Source organism: Oncorhynchus kisutch, linkage group LG26 (genome assembly GCF_002021735.2).
Source record: "Oncorhynchus kisutch isolate 150728-3 linkage group LG26, Okis_V2, whole genome shotgun sequence".
Lineage (NCBI taxonomy): Eukaryota > Metazoa > Chordata > Actinopteri > Salmoniformes > Salmonidae > Oncorhynchus > Oncorhynchus kisutch.
The window spans coordinates 19,696,522-19,710,423 of NC_034199.2; the positions used below are offsets into that span (position 1 = coordinate 19,696,522).

Below are 13,902 nucleotides of genomic sequence, written 5' to 3' on the forward strand. Positions count from 1 at the left end.
TTTCTGTGTTTTGTCTGTCACCCAGAACTCAGAGCAGCCAGCCAAACACCAAACCTCTCTGCTCCAGAGGGCACCAGCAGCGCACTGCCAAAACACACACACACACACACCCTGCAGAGGAAACTATGCTGCACTCATGATTTCATGCCACATTAGGCGAGAAGTGTGTGTGTGTGTGTGTTACTGAAGGCTATCTGGCTGGGGGAAACCGGGTTTTACTAAAGGGCTTACTTTGAGGCCTGTTGACTCTAAAAACTCTTATCTTAATCCTGAAGGGGTCTTGGTAACACTTGAATCACACCCTTCATCACAAAGAATAACAGCTTATGCAACTTCTGGCAACTGACTTGACAGTCATAACACAAACTGTTATCTAGGTTGGTTGTGTGTGTGCGCGCGCATTCATGCGTTTTATGAACTTATAAGGCCTACAATATCTTAAGTTGAGGATGTGAGGTTTGGAGGGGGTTGGGAAAGGGAGTTAACAAATAGAGTGTTAGAAAAGGGTTAGTGGAAAAGGAAGGAAGGGGAGGATGAGGCAGTTGCTTACGGACCCTGCCCCATTTGCCAGGGGCTGAATGGGTCAAGAAGAGAAAGAGAGGAAGACTTGTCTCCAACTCTCTCTCCCTGGGAAGGCCTTTCACTAGGAACCTGTTGCTGCAGATGCCCATTAGAGAGAGCAAGAGAGATCACACTGCTGCACTGAAAATTGAAAGAGGAGACCCAGACTCCATCACTGAAGAGAGAGAGAGACCCCCACAATCCAGCTCTGAAAAGCGACAGAAACAAGGAGAGCGAGAGAGACCCAGACTTCTGCACTGAAAAGAGAGTGAACAATGGGTGCTATTGTCAGGCCGTAGCCCCTTTCACTGCTGTGTGACTCCAGACTCCTGCAGTAGGCTATTTGTGAGTACGGCTGATGTTACCATCCTCTCCACTCGCACACAGAGAGGCTCAGGGAAACTACAGATCCACGAGAAACGGAATGGATGTACTGTAACAGTAGCTTAGTCTGGATGGTAAGCTAGCTTAGTGCTTGTTGTGCATATTCTCTTCTGGGTTAGGGTGTTTGGTACTGCTTGGGACCTGGTTGGTGAGTCGGTCTTGTTGTTTCAGTGTGTGTGAGTGTGTGTCAGTGGTCCTTACTTGGGATGGAGTAAGGCTTTATTTCACTCCTTTTAGGGAGAATATTGTTGACTAACTTCAGACAACAGTTTGACAGTTAAGCAAATGAGTGATATGTTAAATGACAATATTTTAAGATATGTATATACACTTGTTTCTGAAAATGTCAAGTTTTAATAATCTGTAAGATCTTTTATAATGGTAGCACGTAGCATTAGTAGTTTGAAGTAAGTGCCAAGTGTAAAGTTCATCCAGTATGTCCTACAGTCTATACTTGAGGCAGTTTTATAAGACAGTCTGTATCGTCACATCTAAACATTGCAAGCAGATATGAAAATAGCATTTCCTGTTAGCTTCCGAGACTTCATACACCTACTCAAAATGAAGCAGGCACTGTGTGTGCCTTGGTGGGTGTCATTGTGTGGGTGGGTGTGGTTTCCATGACCCTGCAGATGAATATATCAGGAGTTGTAAAACCACACTCCTTTTATCATTTTATCCTTATTATTTGAATTTATTTATTACTTCAGATTTCACCCCAGCACCCCTACTTCCCGCAGCTATAACCCATGTCATGACAAAAATACTCCCGAATGCATCATTTTTTTTCAATTTTAGATTCTAGCTTTTGTTTTGGTTATTGTTAGTTCTCAAAGATCTTATTGAAAAAATATACATGATCCTTTCTACACACTTTATATCTGGGTTTTACTTGTTTAAGTTTACACTGAAAAAGGTTTTCCATCACTGTACTGTTTGAACATGGGCGGCCCAAAGAAAACACTTATGCGGACCGCCCAAGACTTTTCTATGCAGAAAAAACCCTGGACCCTGGTTCTCATGTCAGCCTTCCGCAGTAGGAGGGGACAGAGAAAGACCGAGCCTCTGAACTTTCCCAGGAACAGCAGGTGTCTAGTGCTCAGCCTCCCCATGCACTCCCCACACATACACACACAAACATCACACAGGCATCTGTCCAAACATGGTTGCCTCCCACTGCAGACCCAGGCACCACAGACATCTCAAACATTCCGAATATTCTCCTCCTTTTCCCATCACATACTCAGAAATGACCCACACAGCAGACTTAGCATGATAATACTGTCTGAATATCACTGTCTTAGTGTTCATACAAATAACACACACATTTAGTCAAATAAGTTCACGGAAGGATAGCCACAGAATGTACATTTCTAGAAAAACGGGACCGTTCCCAGCTGTAGTTTCAACTTCTAAATGAGAAATACACATGAACTAAATGTTAGCTGTTTTCGTACCATGTTTCTGATTGTTGCCTAAACCAGCGGCTGAGAACTGCTACTTGTGATAGTACTATTGGTCTGCCTTGTGTCTCTGGCCAGGAGCTATGAGGTGTGTGTGTGTGTGTGTGTGTGTGTGTGTACATGTACGTGATGTCTTATGATGTCAGCTGCTCTCCTTTGATGTCCAGAAAAGTGTGTACATTATCCAACACTCATTCTTATGAAGATCATGAGTTACATTTTTCTATCCTAAGTTATTTTATCGCTGACTTTTCAACCCGAGCTCTCTTTTTCTGCTCTCAATAGTGTGAACAATGAACCAGACTTTTATTTGTGTCTGACACACAACTCCTCTGCTTGTCTTGGTTGGTTAGTGGAGACTACTCAACTGTGTGTACATTGTGTTTACACACTGATTCATACGCACGCACACAACCTCAACAGTTGATCTTGTATAGTCAGCTGGTTCATTGCATACAGAACCAAAGTGTTGCTCCTCTTTCAGTCTGCATCATAAACTATATAATAAATGTTCCCTACATTGTAAATCTTCTGTAATGCTTAAATGAAAGCAAGCAATTGTCCACATTGACGAGAGCCTGGCACTAAAGACAACCGGTCATTCTGAGTACAGAGAGAAGGAACAAAATGTATCATTCAGCCATTGAAATGATTCACCATGAGCCATTCATTGTTGTTGTGTGTCGTGTTGTTTCAGCTTTACGACAAGATCAACACCAAGTCCTCCCCCCAGATCAGAAACCCCTCTAGCGATGCTGTGCAGAGAGCCAAAGAGGTGAGCACACACACACACACTGATATAATGTTGTGTGCTTGTCACCATGCTTGTGAAGACCTATATGATTGATCACATGATCAACTCTATATATCACATGCTGCTTCCTATGCCTCTGCCCTGATCAGTCTTCTTTACCAACACGGCTCTAGTTATTAACACATCTCTCATCACCATCATTCTACTGTTCATTATGTTCACATCGCAAATAACACCCTATTTCCCATGTAGTGCACTCCTTGGACCACAGCCCTATGTGGCTCTGATCAGAAGTAGTCAAAAGTAGTGCACTATATGGGGAATAGGGTGTAATGTGAGACATCCTATCTAACTCTTCAATGCTGTTATCTACTTCCTAAGCATTCTTTGGGTATCTGCTGTTTGTTTAACATTGGGTCAATCTGGCCTGGGGTCAGATTTTGAAAGAAACAGATTAAGTAGGTATTGACCAGAAGGGTCTCTCTGATCTTGAATCAGATTCTAGGGGTCAGGTGTGTTTATAAACTGGGTCTATAGTAGGTCAGCCAACATGGCTTATTTGTTAAGAAGATTGAAGGAACAACAGCTAGTCGATATCGGAGGTAGTCATTTGATCAAGACAGTTTGAAACTACTAAACTGTCAAAGAGTGAGGCCCTGTGTTTCATTCCAAAGGGTTTCTACCCTGAAAGAAAAGTGGACAATGGCAGTCAGAGTGGGGGATAACAGTTTTGGAATGGAATGCATTCTATTAGATAGAATACAGTGCATTCGGAAAGTATTCAGACCCCTTGACTTTTGCCAGATTTTGTTACGTTACAGCTTTATTCTAAAATTGATTAAATCGTTTTTTTCCCTCATCAATCTAGACATTTTTTTGTGCAAATGTATTACAAATACAAAACTGATATCACATTTACGTAAGTATTCAAACCCTTTATACAATACTTTGTTGAAGCACCTTTGGCAGTGTTTAAAGCCTTGTCTTCTTGGGTATGAGGCTATAAGCTTGGTTCACCTGTATTTGGGGAGTTTCTCCCATTCTTCTCTGCAGATCCTCTCAAGCTCTGTCAGGTTGGATGGGGAGCGTTGCTGCACAGCAATTTTCAGGTCTCTCCAAAGATGTTCAATCAGGTTGAAGTCCGGGCTCTGGCTGGGCCACTCAAGGACATTCAGAGACTTGTCCCTAAGCCACTCCTGCGTTGTCTTGGCTGTGTGCTTAGGGTCGTTGTCCTGTTGGAAGGTGAACCTTCGCCCCAGTCTGAGGTCCTGAGAGATCTGGATCAGGTCTTCATCAAGGATTTCTCTGTACTTTGCTCTATTCATCTTTCCCTCGATCCTGACTGGTCTCCGTCCCTGATGCTGAAAAACATCCCCACATCATGATGCTGCCACCACCATGCTTCACCACCAAAAATGGATTATTCCATCAACTTCATGGCTTGGTATTTTCTCTGACATGCACTGTCAACTGTGGGACCTTATATAGACAGGTGTGTGCCTTTCCAAATCATGTCCACTCAATTTAATCGACCACAGGTGGACTCCAATCAAGTTGTAGAAACATCTCAAAGATGATCAATGGAAACAGGATGCACCTGAGCTCAATTTCGTGTCTCATAGCAAAGGGTCTGAATACTTCTGTAAATAAAGTGTTTTTATTTTTTTATACATTTGCAAACATTTCTAAAAAACCTGTTTTTATTTGGTCATTATAGGGTATTGTGTGTAGATTGATGAGGAAAATGTTTTATTTAATCCATTTTAGAATAAGGCTGTAACGTAACAAAATGTGGAAAAGTCAAGGGGTCTGAATACTTTCCGAATGCACGGTATGTAGCCTTTTCCACCAACTTAAAAGACCTATTAATTTTGCGGGTTTTCCACACCCATTGTTAGTGAAGCTATTCCACAGTCTGTTTGACCATTTATAGACCATATTAAAATAATAACGAGCTCAGAGTGCTTGTTTATTTACACTTTCTCAGTTGTGTGTGTGTGTGTGTGTGTGTGTGTGTGTGTGTGTGTGTCAGAACTACACACACATATACATCAAAAGACACCCACACACACATTTCCCCGTTATTTGTTGTCTATGCTGTAGTTGTTTGTGGAACAGTGGAGTGTATTGTGGTGGGCTGTTTTGTGACCTCTGGCGCCATTACTTCCTTTATACACCATTGGTACCAAACAGCCCAGTGGCCTCGCATACTCTGGTGCATAGTGTTTACCTCAAGTCAACTAGCTGCACTCTCACACTCTCAATGAACCAGCCTAGAGTGGAAGTAGCTACTTAACAGGAAATGGCGAGCTGGGGGTGTGCATCATTAGCTTGTGTATGGACTTTGATAAAACGTGCGCTTGTTTTGTAAGTGTGAAATGTTTGTATTGGGCTCTTTTGTATGTGGAGGGCTATTAAAATGTATGTCTGACTAAGAAGAAGAGAGAGGGAGGGAGTGGGTGGAAAAACTAACACCGCTCTATTAACACTGGAAAAGACCTTTAGAGCAGTGTTAGGACTCTTTATGTGGCGTTGGAGTCTAAAGGACTTCAGTAATGAACCAACTCGAGTTGACCCAGTCTGGTCCTGGAGGGGACTTAGTCATGGCCTACTTATCGTTGTGTCTGGGTCATAGTTTTCCCTTTTTGAACTAGTCTAGTTGGATTAGGTTGTATGGAGGGAGACTGAACAGATGTGTGGGCGAGTGCATGCTTGTGTGTGTCTTTTTTATGCACGTGTGCGTGTAATGTTTCTTTAGTTGCCATACTTCCTCTTGAAGTGGGTCCTTTTATTTAGTCTCTGCTGAAATCCTTACTTTTTTCCTGAGTTCTGATCCGAGTGTCTTTCTAGTCAATGTTGTACACATTGATCCAGTATTTCACCACAGAACAAAACCTCTCTTTCTTTCCCACCGTTGACTTAAAGGGACTTCCGCTGAAATACTCTGCTTGGCTTCCTGCTACTGATCCCCACTGGGGACACTGAAATACTCTGCTTGGCTTACTGCTACTGATCCCCACTGGGGACACTGAAATACTCTGCTTGGCTTACTGCTACTGATCCCCACTGGCGACACTGAAATACTCTGCTTGGCTTCCTGCTACTGATCCCCACTGGGGACACTGAAATACTCTGCTTGGCTTCCTGCTACTGATCCCCACTGGGGACACTGAAATACTCTGCTTGGCTTACTGCTACTGATCCCCACTGGGGACCCTGAAATACTCTGCTTGGCTTACTGCTACTGATCCCCACTGGCGACACTGAAATACTCTGCTTGGCTTCCTGCTACTGATCCCCACTGGGGACACTGAAATATTCTGCTTGGCTTACTGCTACTGATCCCCACTGGGGACACTGAAATACTCTGCTTGGCTTACTGCTACTGATCCCCACTGGGGACACTGAAATACTCTGCTTGGCTTACTGCTACTGATCCCCACTGGGGACACTGAAATACTCTGCTTGGCTTACTGCTACTGATCCCCACTGGGGACACTGAAATACTCTGCTTGGCTTACTGCTACTGATCCCCACTGGGGACACTGAAATACTCTGCTTGGCTTACTGCTACTGATCCCCACTGGGGACACTGAAATACTCTGCTTGGCTTCCTGCTACTGATGCCCACTGGGGACACTGAAATACTCTGCTTGGCTTCCTGCTACTGATCCCCACTGGCGACACTGAAATGCTTTAAAATGATACTATACTAGCACAGATTTGACCCTCGTCTCTGTGGCTCTACTACGCGTATAGACACTAACCTTTCACCCCCCCCCCCCCCCCCCCCCTCGATGCCGTCATCTTTTACCTTTATCAAATTTTACTCCCCCCGACCCTCCTGACATCCCCTGATCTTTGACCCAGTCACCCCTGACTCCTCCTATGAGGACCAACAACATCATCAGAGGTCACATGTATAACTGTCCCTCCCTGTGTCCTCCTCCTGGTCTAAAGAGCTCCACCCAAGACGACGCAAGTGCCGCTTTGAAACACCTGGAATATGTAAGCCCCCCGACGTCTTTCACAACCCAACACACACACACACACACACACAAACAAAATAGACAGGAAAACCAGTTGGTTTTGTTTTAAAGCATTTTGGTTTTTGACAGAGGGAGACTGGGCAAAGCGTAGAGCTGTCTGTGACTCTGCATACGTGAGGCTGTAGCACAACCCATGTAGGCTGTAGTTCAGTGTGTGAGTCCATAAAGGAGTCTGTAGTGTGGCTGTGAGTGTGTTCTCTCTAAAAGAGGTTGTAAATTGTTCTGGGTCTGTTCATGTTTTAACTCAGAATGTTGGTAATAGCCTACTAGTACTGTATGTAAACTGTTTGTATCTGTTGATTTTAGGTTTGGGTCTGAGAGGTGTGAATGTCTTTAAATTGATCAGAGATGATGAGTCAATGGATACAACAGTATTGAGAACACACACACACACACACACACACTGATTGATCAATGGCGATGGCACTGGATTCATGTTCATACACCTTCCATTTGCCACACACACACACACACCTCTATGCGCCAGGCCTCTCCATCACCTCATTCAGCAGGCAGATGGGACATAGCAGATGCCAAATCAAGTCACTCAGAGAAGCAGGGGGCGTGATGAAGCCCTAAGGTGGACTCTGATTGGTTAAGAGAAGCCATGAGGGGGGAGTTCATGGACTGACAGATTTCAAAGTGACGATTTTACTGGTTGAGGTGATTCTAAAGGGGTGTGTTTTAGGAACTGTTGAGAGGGTATGTATGTATGTGTGTATAATCAGGTCAGAGGTTGATGTACTGTGTCACTCAATAGTCCACACATATACTCTCCTGCGTTTGTGTGGTTGGAACAGGCATTGAGCAGGACTACTTTAACTCTACAGAAAGGCCACCTGACTGATGCCCTGCGCTGTTGTCTCTACCTTACAGGTATTGGAAGAGATCTCTTGTTACCCGGAGAACCACGACGTCAAGGAGCTCAGACGGATACTGACCCAGCCGCACTTTATGGTCAGTGAAACCACACACACACACACCTCGACTTGGCTGTGTTTAGGCGCCATGACTGAAGCTATAGCAGAGAGGGGGGATCAGATGAAGGAAGATGGACAGAGAGGGAGGGTGGTAGAGTGACCGAAAGCAAGAGAAAATATAAAAGGAAGAGGAAGGTTTATTTATGTCAATCCCCCTGTGGGATGCCGTAGGCAAGACTGAAACTCCATGCAGACAGACAGAGAGAATAGTGTGCTAAATCAGGTCCTTTACATCTCTAGAGACCCTCACAGAGAAAGAGGGGAACAGAAGAGATAGGAAGACTCCATAGGGACGTGTGTGTGTGTGTGTGTGTGTGTGTGTGTGTGTGTGTGTGTGTGTGTGTGTGACATCAGTGACCTCCCTGGTCTTTTGTTCCCAGTGTTAAAGACAGAAAAACAGTCTCACTTCTCAAGGTGCTTTAAAAGCTTCACTGTTAATCTCATCACGTCACTGTGTCTTATCCTCCCCTCTGATCAATGAAGAGGTCAATACTACAAAGAGAGAAGGGGGGTGGAGGAGGGAGGAGTCATCCTCTTATCACTGAGGCATTATTAATCACACACTTCCACAGGATGGATAGAGAAAGGAGAGAGAGAGAGAGAGCGGTGTATATGTTGGAGTTGTATTGGGACATTTGGAGGAGAAGAACATTAGATTGCAGTTGGAACGGGGGTAGAGTGAGTGATTAGTCAGGAGTGAGAGAAAGAAATGGGGAGAAATAGGGGTGGAGATTTTGGGGGAGAATGTGTCTGATGTAATGTGTCCATGTAGAGCTGAGCCTGTCTTGGAGGCAGGAAGAGAGAAAGTTGGGGCCTAGCACTACAGGCTGTAGTGTGGAGGGAGAGATGGAAGGGACGTTTTGGAAAGAGGGAGAGATTATGTGAGGAACAGAGCGGTCAGTGAGTCGTATCTGATTTGGGGCCAAACTTTACCCAGTCTGACAAGAAGGGAGAGGGGATGGAGGGAGGTGGGGGTGGGGGGGGCAGAGGAGGTGAGACGAGGGAGGGAGGCACCATTAGGTACAAGCAGCCACATTCCTAGAGACACACACACACACACAAAGGGAAAGGTATGTGTGTCCCCAGCCTGCCACCAGTCTCTCAGGAGCATGCTTCAGACAGCCCAGCTTTTTCACTTCGTCTACCAGCTATTAAGACTGGTGAGGAACTAACATTCTCATTCTAACGGTTGAATTACATTTTTCTATTTTCCTCAAACTCTACTGTTGACCAGATATTCTAGAACTCTGGGTTTGACTTCAGAAATGCTTTTGTTTGGGAATTCAGTTTTTTTCTCTTGTAACTTGAGTACAGGAGTGTCTAGCTTTTAAGTATCTGTTGTAGTAGCGTAGTTTGCTGAAGGTATAATCATTTTCTGCTAACCTGAATCCTGCCTAATATAAAGTAGTTATGACACTGTTACAGCACTCGTCTATGTTGTGTCCATAGCATTGTTCGACTGAAGTTAGCATGCACTTTATAACTGTGCTGAAATCACCTCTGACCTGGGTGTTGAGAAAGTTAGTGGTGGAATGTCACTTTAAAGCCTCTATCTGCGGGTGGGGGGGATTAATTCTCTTCAAACCCATGAGCCTGCTCTCATTAGTGGGCTCTTGTGGTAAAGTGTGTGTGTGTGTGTGTGTGTGTTTTTTTTAAAACTTTCGATGAGTGTATGCACTAGGGGAAGCCAGAGGCAGGTTAGTCTTTGTTGGGCTTTTATGCTTGCATGTCTTATGACGTTCCTAGTTTTTTGGTAAAGTATCTCTCAGAAATTCTCTCTGTCATTGAATAAAGTTAGCAGTCTGTGATGGGTGTCTGTATGTAGGTTTTTAGGAGGCGGTAGGGGGTGGCTTCTCCTGTCTGTGGGTATGTTATGAAGCCTTCAAGAGTATACCGTTTGTGTGCGAGAATCTATTACTTGCTGGGTGTCTAGGTGAGCCTTGCTGCAGACCCTTGATGACGTTCTGTCTTGCTCCCACTCCCTCCCTCCATCTCCCAATCCCCCTTTTTCTGTTCCCCTGCCTCTAGGCCTTGCTCCAGACCCATGACGTGGTGGCCCATGAGGTGTACAGTGATGAGGCTCTGAGGGTCACGCCCCCGCCCACCTCGCCCTACCTGAACGGAGAATCGCCCGAGAGCACCAACGGGGACATGGACCTGGAGAACGTGACTCGAGTACGACTGGTGCAGTTCCAGAAGAACACTGACGAACCTATGGTACGACACGAACACGGGCTATATACACACACATTGGGTCATTTGGGTTGACGTGCTCAGTGAGTAGATATATTTACTAGTCTTGATGATTCACTGATGAAAGCTCCATATCATATAAAATATTCAAGTAGATTTACCAAATATACATGGAGAATAGCCCAAAAGAAAAAAAGTCTCTATATCAGACTTAACCTGTCCTATCTGAATGGACACAGGTAGAGGACAAGACTGTAGTCTCCCCTTGAGAAACCATATTGAAGCTATCTAACAACTTGCTCAGTTGTGCACCTGGGCCTCCCACTCCTCTTTCTATTACGGCTAGTGCCAGTTTGCGCTGTTCTGTGAAGGGAGTAGTACCCAGCGTTGTACGTGATCTTTAGTTTCTTGGCAATTTCTCCGATGGAATAGCCTTCATTTCTCAGAACAAGAATAAACTGACGAGATTCAGAAGAAAGTGCTTTGTTTCTGGCCATTTTGAGCCTGTAGTCAGACCCGCAAATGCTGATGCTCCAGATACTCAACTAGTCTAAAGAAGGCCAGTTGTATTGCTTCTTTAATCAGAACAACAGTTTTCAGCTGTGCTAACATATTTGCAAATGGGTTTTCTAATGATCAGTTAGCCTTTTCAAATGATAAACTTGGATTAGTTAACACAACGTGCCACTGGAACACGAGTGATGATTGCTGATAATGGGCCTCTGTACGCCTATATAGATATTCAATTTTTTTTAAATTATCAGCTACTATAGTCATTTTCAACATTAACAATGTCTACACTGTGTTTCTGATCAATTTGATGTTATTTTAATGGACAAAAAATGTGCTTTTCTTTCAAAAACAAGGACATTTCTAAGTGACCCCAAACTTTTGTGTGTACAGCAAATCAGCAATCTGTTCGCTAGCTTACCTGACCTGTGTTGATTGACAGTTTGCAATGAGAGGGCCAAGTGTGCGTTTCGCTAGCCAATCTGTTGTTGAATTACACATTTTTTTGCACAGGCGATTTTGAGACTACTGTCTCTGGCTGCATGGAGAGTAATCCATGGATTCTGTGCCACAAAATGAGTGACACAACATTACAAAATATGGCCAAACAATTTCAAGTCAAAGTCGAGTCTTGAGGCTCCAAGTCCTAGTCAATTCTCAAGTTATTTTCTATCAAGTCGAGTCTCAATCATCAAATTGTGACTTGAGTCCACAACTCTGCTGAACTCATGGACAATATGAACACATCTATAAACAAGTAATACTATATATGAAAACCTTTTTTTAAGTTATTCAAGTATAAATGACCAAAGTTACCATATATTACAATAGATTTTCTGTTCATTACCAAAATTACCGAAGATTCTGGTAACTTTGGTAAATTACTGGTAGCTTTGCAACCTTAGACACTGCAATTACATGCTCAAAAGCTGACTGTATTTATTATCCAGCACAGCAGTCCCACAAGCATAGTCATACACAGTCTGTTCTTACACACACATTCTATCGACTCTAGCTTTTTCTCCCTTCTCTTCCCTGTCTGTGTGAGATCAGCCTAGCGCCTCAGTCCCTGAACCTGAGCTTAACCCTATACGACCTTTCCATGACCTCAATGTTTGCTGACCTCTGACCCCTGTCCTCTCTCTCCAGGGCATCACGCTGAAGATGAACGATCTGAACCACTGTATCGTAGCCAGGATAATGCATGGAGGAATGATCCACAGACAAGGTAGCCAGCCATCTCTTTCTATTACACTAGCAGCTATTACTGGTTATCAGACTATACTATTATACATTATTACTGCATATTATCACACACACGGTTCAGAACCTCTCCCCAATATGTGCACGTAGCAGGGGATATCTGGACATTACGTTAGAGCTGGGACGGTAAACCGAAAATAATGGACACCAAAATGACCACTTATCGTGAACATTTCGCTGATATCGTTCACCACGATAAATAGCCTTTAGGGCCCTACTAGAGGAATGTGTTTACATGAAATAAGTTTGCTAATATGGGGATTGTTAATGGGACAATTGATAGTGTGATCAGTCCAGAGAAGTTCCGATCTATGCAGTAGCGAGTTGTGGCGTAAACAGAGGAAGAGTCGTCTTTTTTAAGTTGTAAAAATTATATATTTACTGTTCACAGAATGGCACTCGGGCCGGTTCAAGAAAGGGGAAACTAAATCCTAGCTTGGTTTAGAGCACTTCACTTATATACCAAAGAGTCTTTCGATAACAAATTAAAATACTTTTGTGGCTAGGCTTTGGCTCTTCGCTACGGGCATTATTCATGCATGTTATTCGTCTCTTAATCCGTTTTTTGTCTCTCAATGTCGTCCTCTTTCCTTTTTCTTGTTCTATATTCCTCCGTGTTTCTCTGTCCTCCGTGTTTCTCTGTCCTCCGTGTTTCTCTCCTCCCGCGTCTCCCTTGTTTCCCTTCTGTCCGTGCGTAATTGCCCTGTTCCTTTTTTAGTAAGGTGTGTGTTTGGGGAGTCCTGTGACGTCGGCCAGGATTCCCTACACCCCTCTGACTCCCATTGATTCCCGCCCCTCGGGTTGGTTCACAATAGCTACAACATTCAAAGTAGTAGATTTAAGGGTAAAAACAAGTGTGGTGCACATTAATGTTATAAACGTACCGTTACCGCGATAATTCAGTCAATTTATTGTGATATGTTTTTTTTGTCCATATCGCCCAGCTATACATTGCATTGTTCCAATACTGAAGCATTAGCACCAGTCTACCTCACACACACATACAGTTGAAGTCGGAAGTTTACATACATCTTAGCCAAATACATTTACACTCAGTTTTTCACAATTCCTGACATTTAATCCTCGTAAAAATTCCCTGTCTTAGGTCAGTTAGGATCGGCACTTTATTTTAAGAATGTGAAATGTCAGAATAATAGTAGAGTGATTTATTTCAGCTTTTAATTATTTTATCACATTCCCAGTGGGTCAGAAGTTTATATACACTCAATTAGTATTTGGTATCAGTGCCTTTAAATTGTTTAACTTGGGTCAAATGTTTCGGGTAGCCTTCCACACGCTTCCCACAATAAGTTGGGAGAATTTTGGCCCAATCCTCCTGACAGAGCTGGTGTAACTGAGTCAGGTTTATAGGCCTCCTTGCTCAAACACACTTTTTCAGTTCTGCCCACAAATGTTATATAGGATTAAGGTCAGGGCTTTGTGATGGCCACGCCAATACCTTGACTTTTTTGTCCTTAAGCCATTTTGCCACAACTTTGTAAGGATGCTTGGGGTCATTGTCCATTTGGAAGACCCATTTGCGACCAAGCTTTAACTTCCTGACTGATGTCTTGAGATGTTGCTTCAATGTATCCACATAATTTTACTTCCTCAGGATGCCATCTATTTTGTGAATTGCACCAGTCCCTCCTGCAGCAAAGCACCCCCACAACATGATGCTGCCACCCCCGTGCTTCACTGTTGGGATGGTGTTCTTCGGCTTGCAAGCCTCCCCCTTTTTCCTC

The 13,902-nt window shown here is 43.8% G+C and overlaps 1 protein-coding gene across 22 annotated transcripts in view; it reads left to right on the forward strand.

Annotated features, from left to right (window-relative positions):
- Nucleotides 1-13,902, forward strand: part of LOC109871075 (peripheral plasma membrane protein CASK) — a 208,126-nt gene that overhangs the window by 170,851 nt on the left and 23,373 nt on the right. For 11 of the 22 annotated variants that reach the window (XM_031805750.1, XM_031805752.1, XM_031805758.1 and 8 more), the window contains 4 exons: nt 3,106-3,183; nt 8,088-8,168; nt 10,220-10,408; nt 12,044-12,122. In XM_031805750.1, coding sequence (XP_031661610.1) covers nt 3,106-3,183; nt 8,088-8,168; nt 10,220-10,408; nt 12,044-12,122 — 427 coding nt within the window. Of the gene's footprint in view, nt 1-3,105; nt 3,184-7,032; nt 7,171-8,087; nt 8,169-10,219; nt 10,409-12,043; nt 12,123-13,902 lie in introns of all 22 variants that reach the window. The other 11 variants (XM_031805739.1, XM_031805742.1, XM_031805744.1 and 8 more) reach the window with 2 other exon arrangements.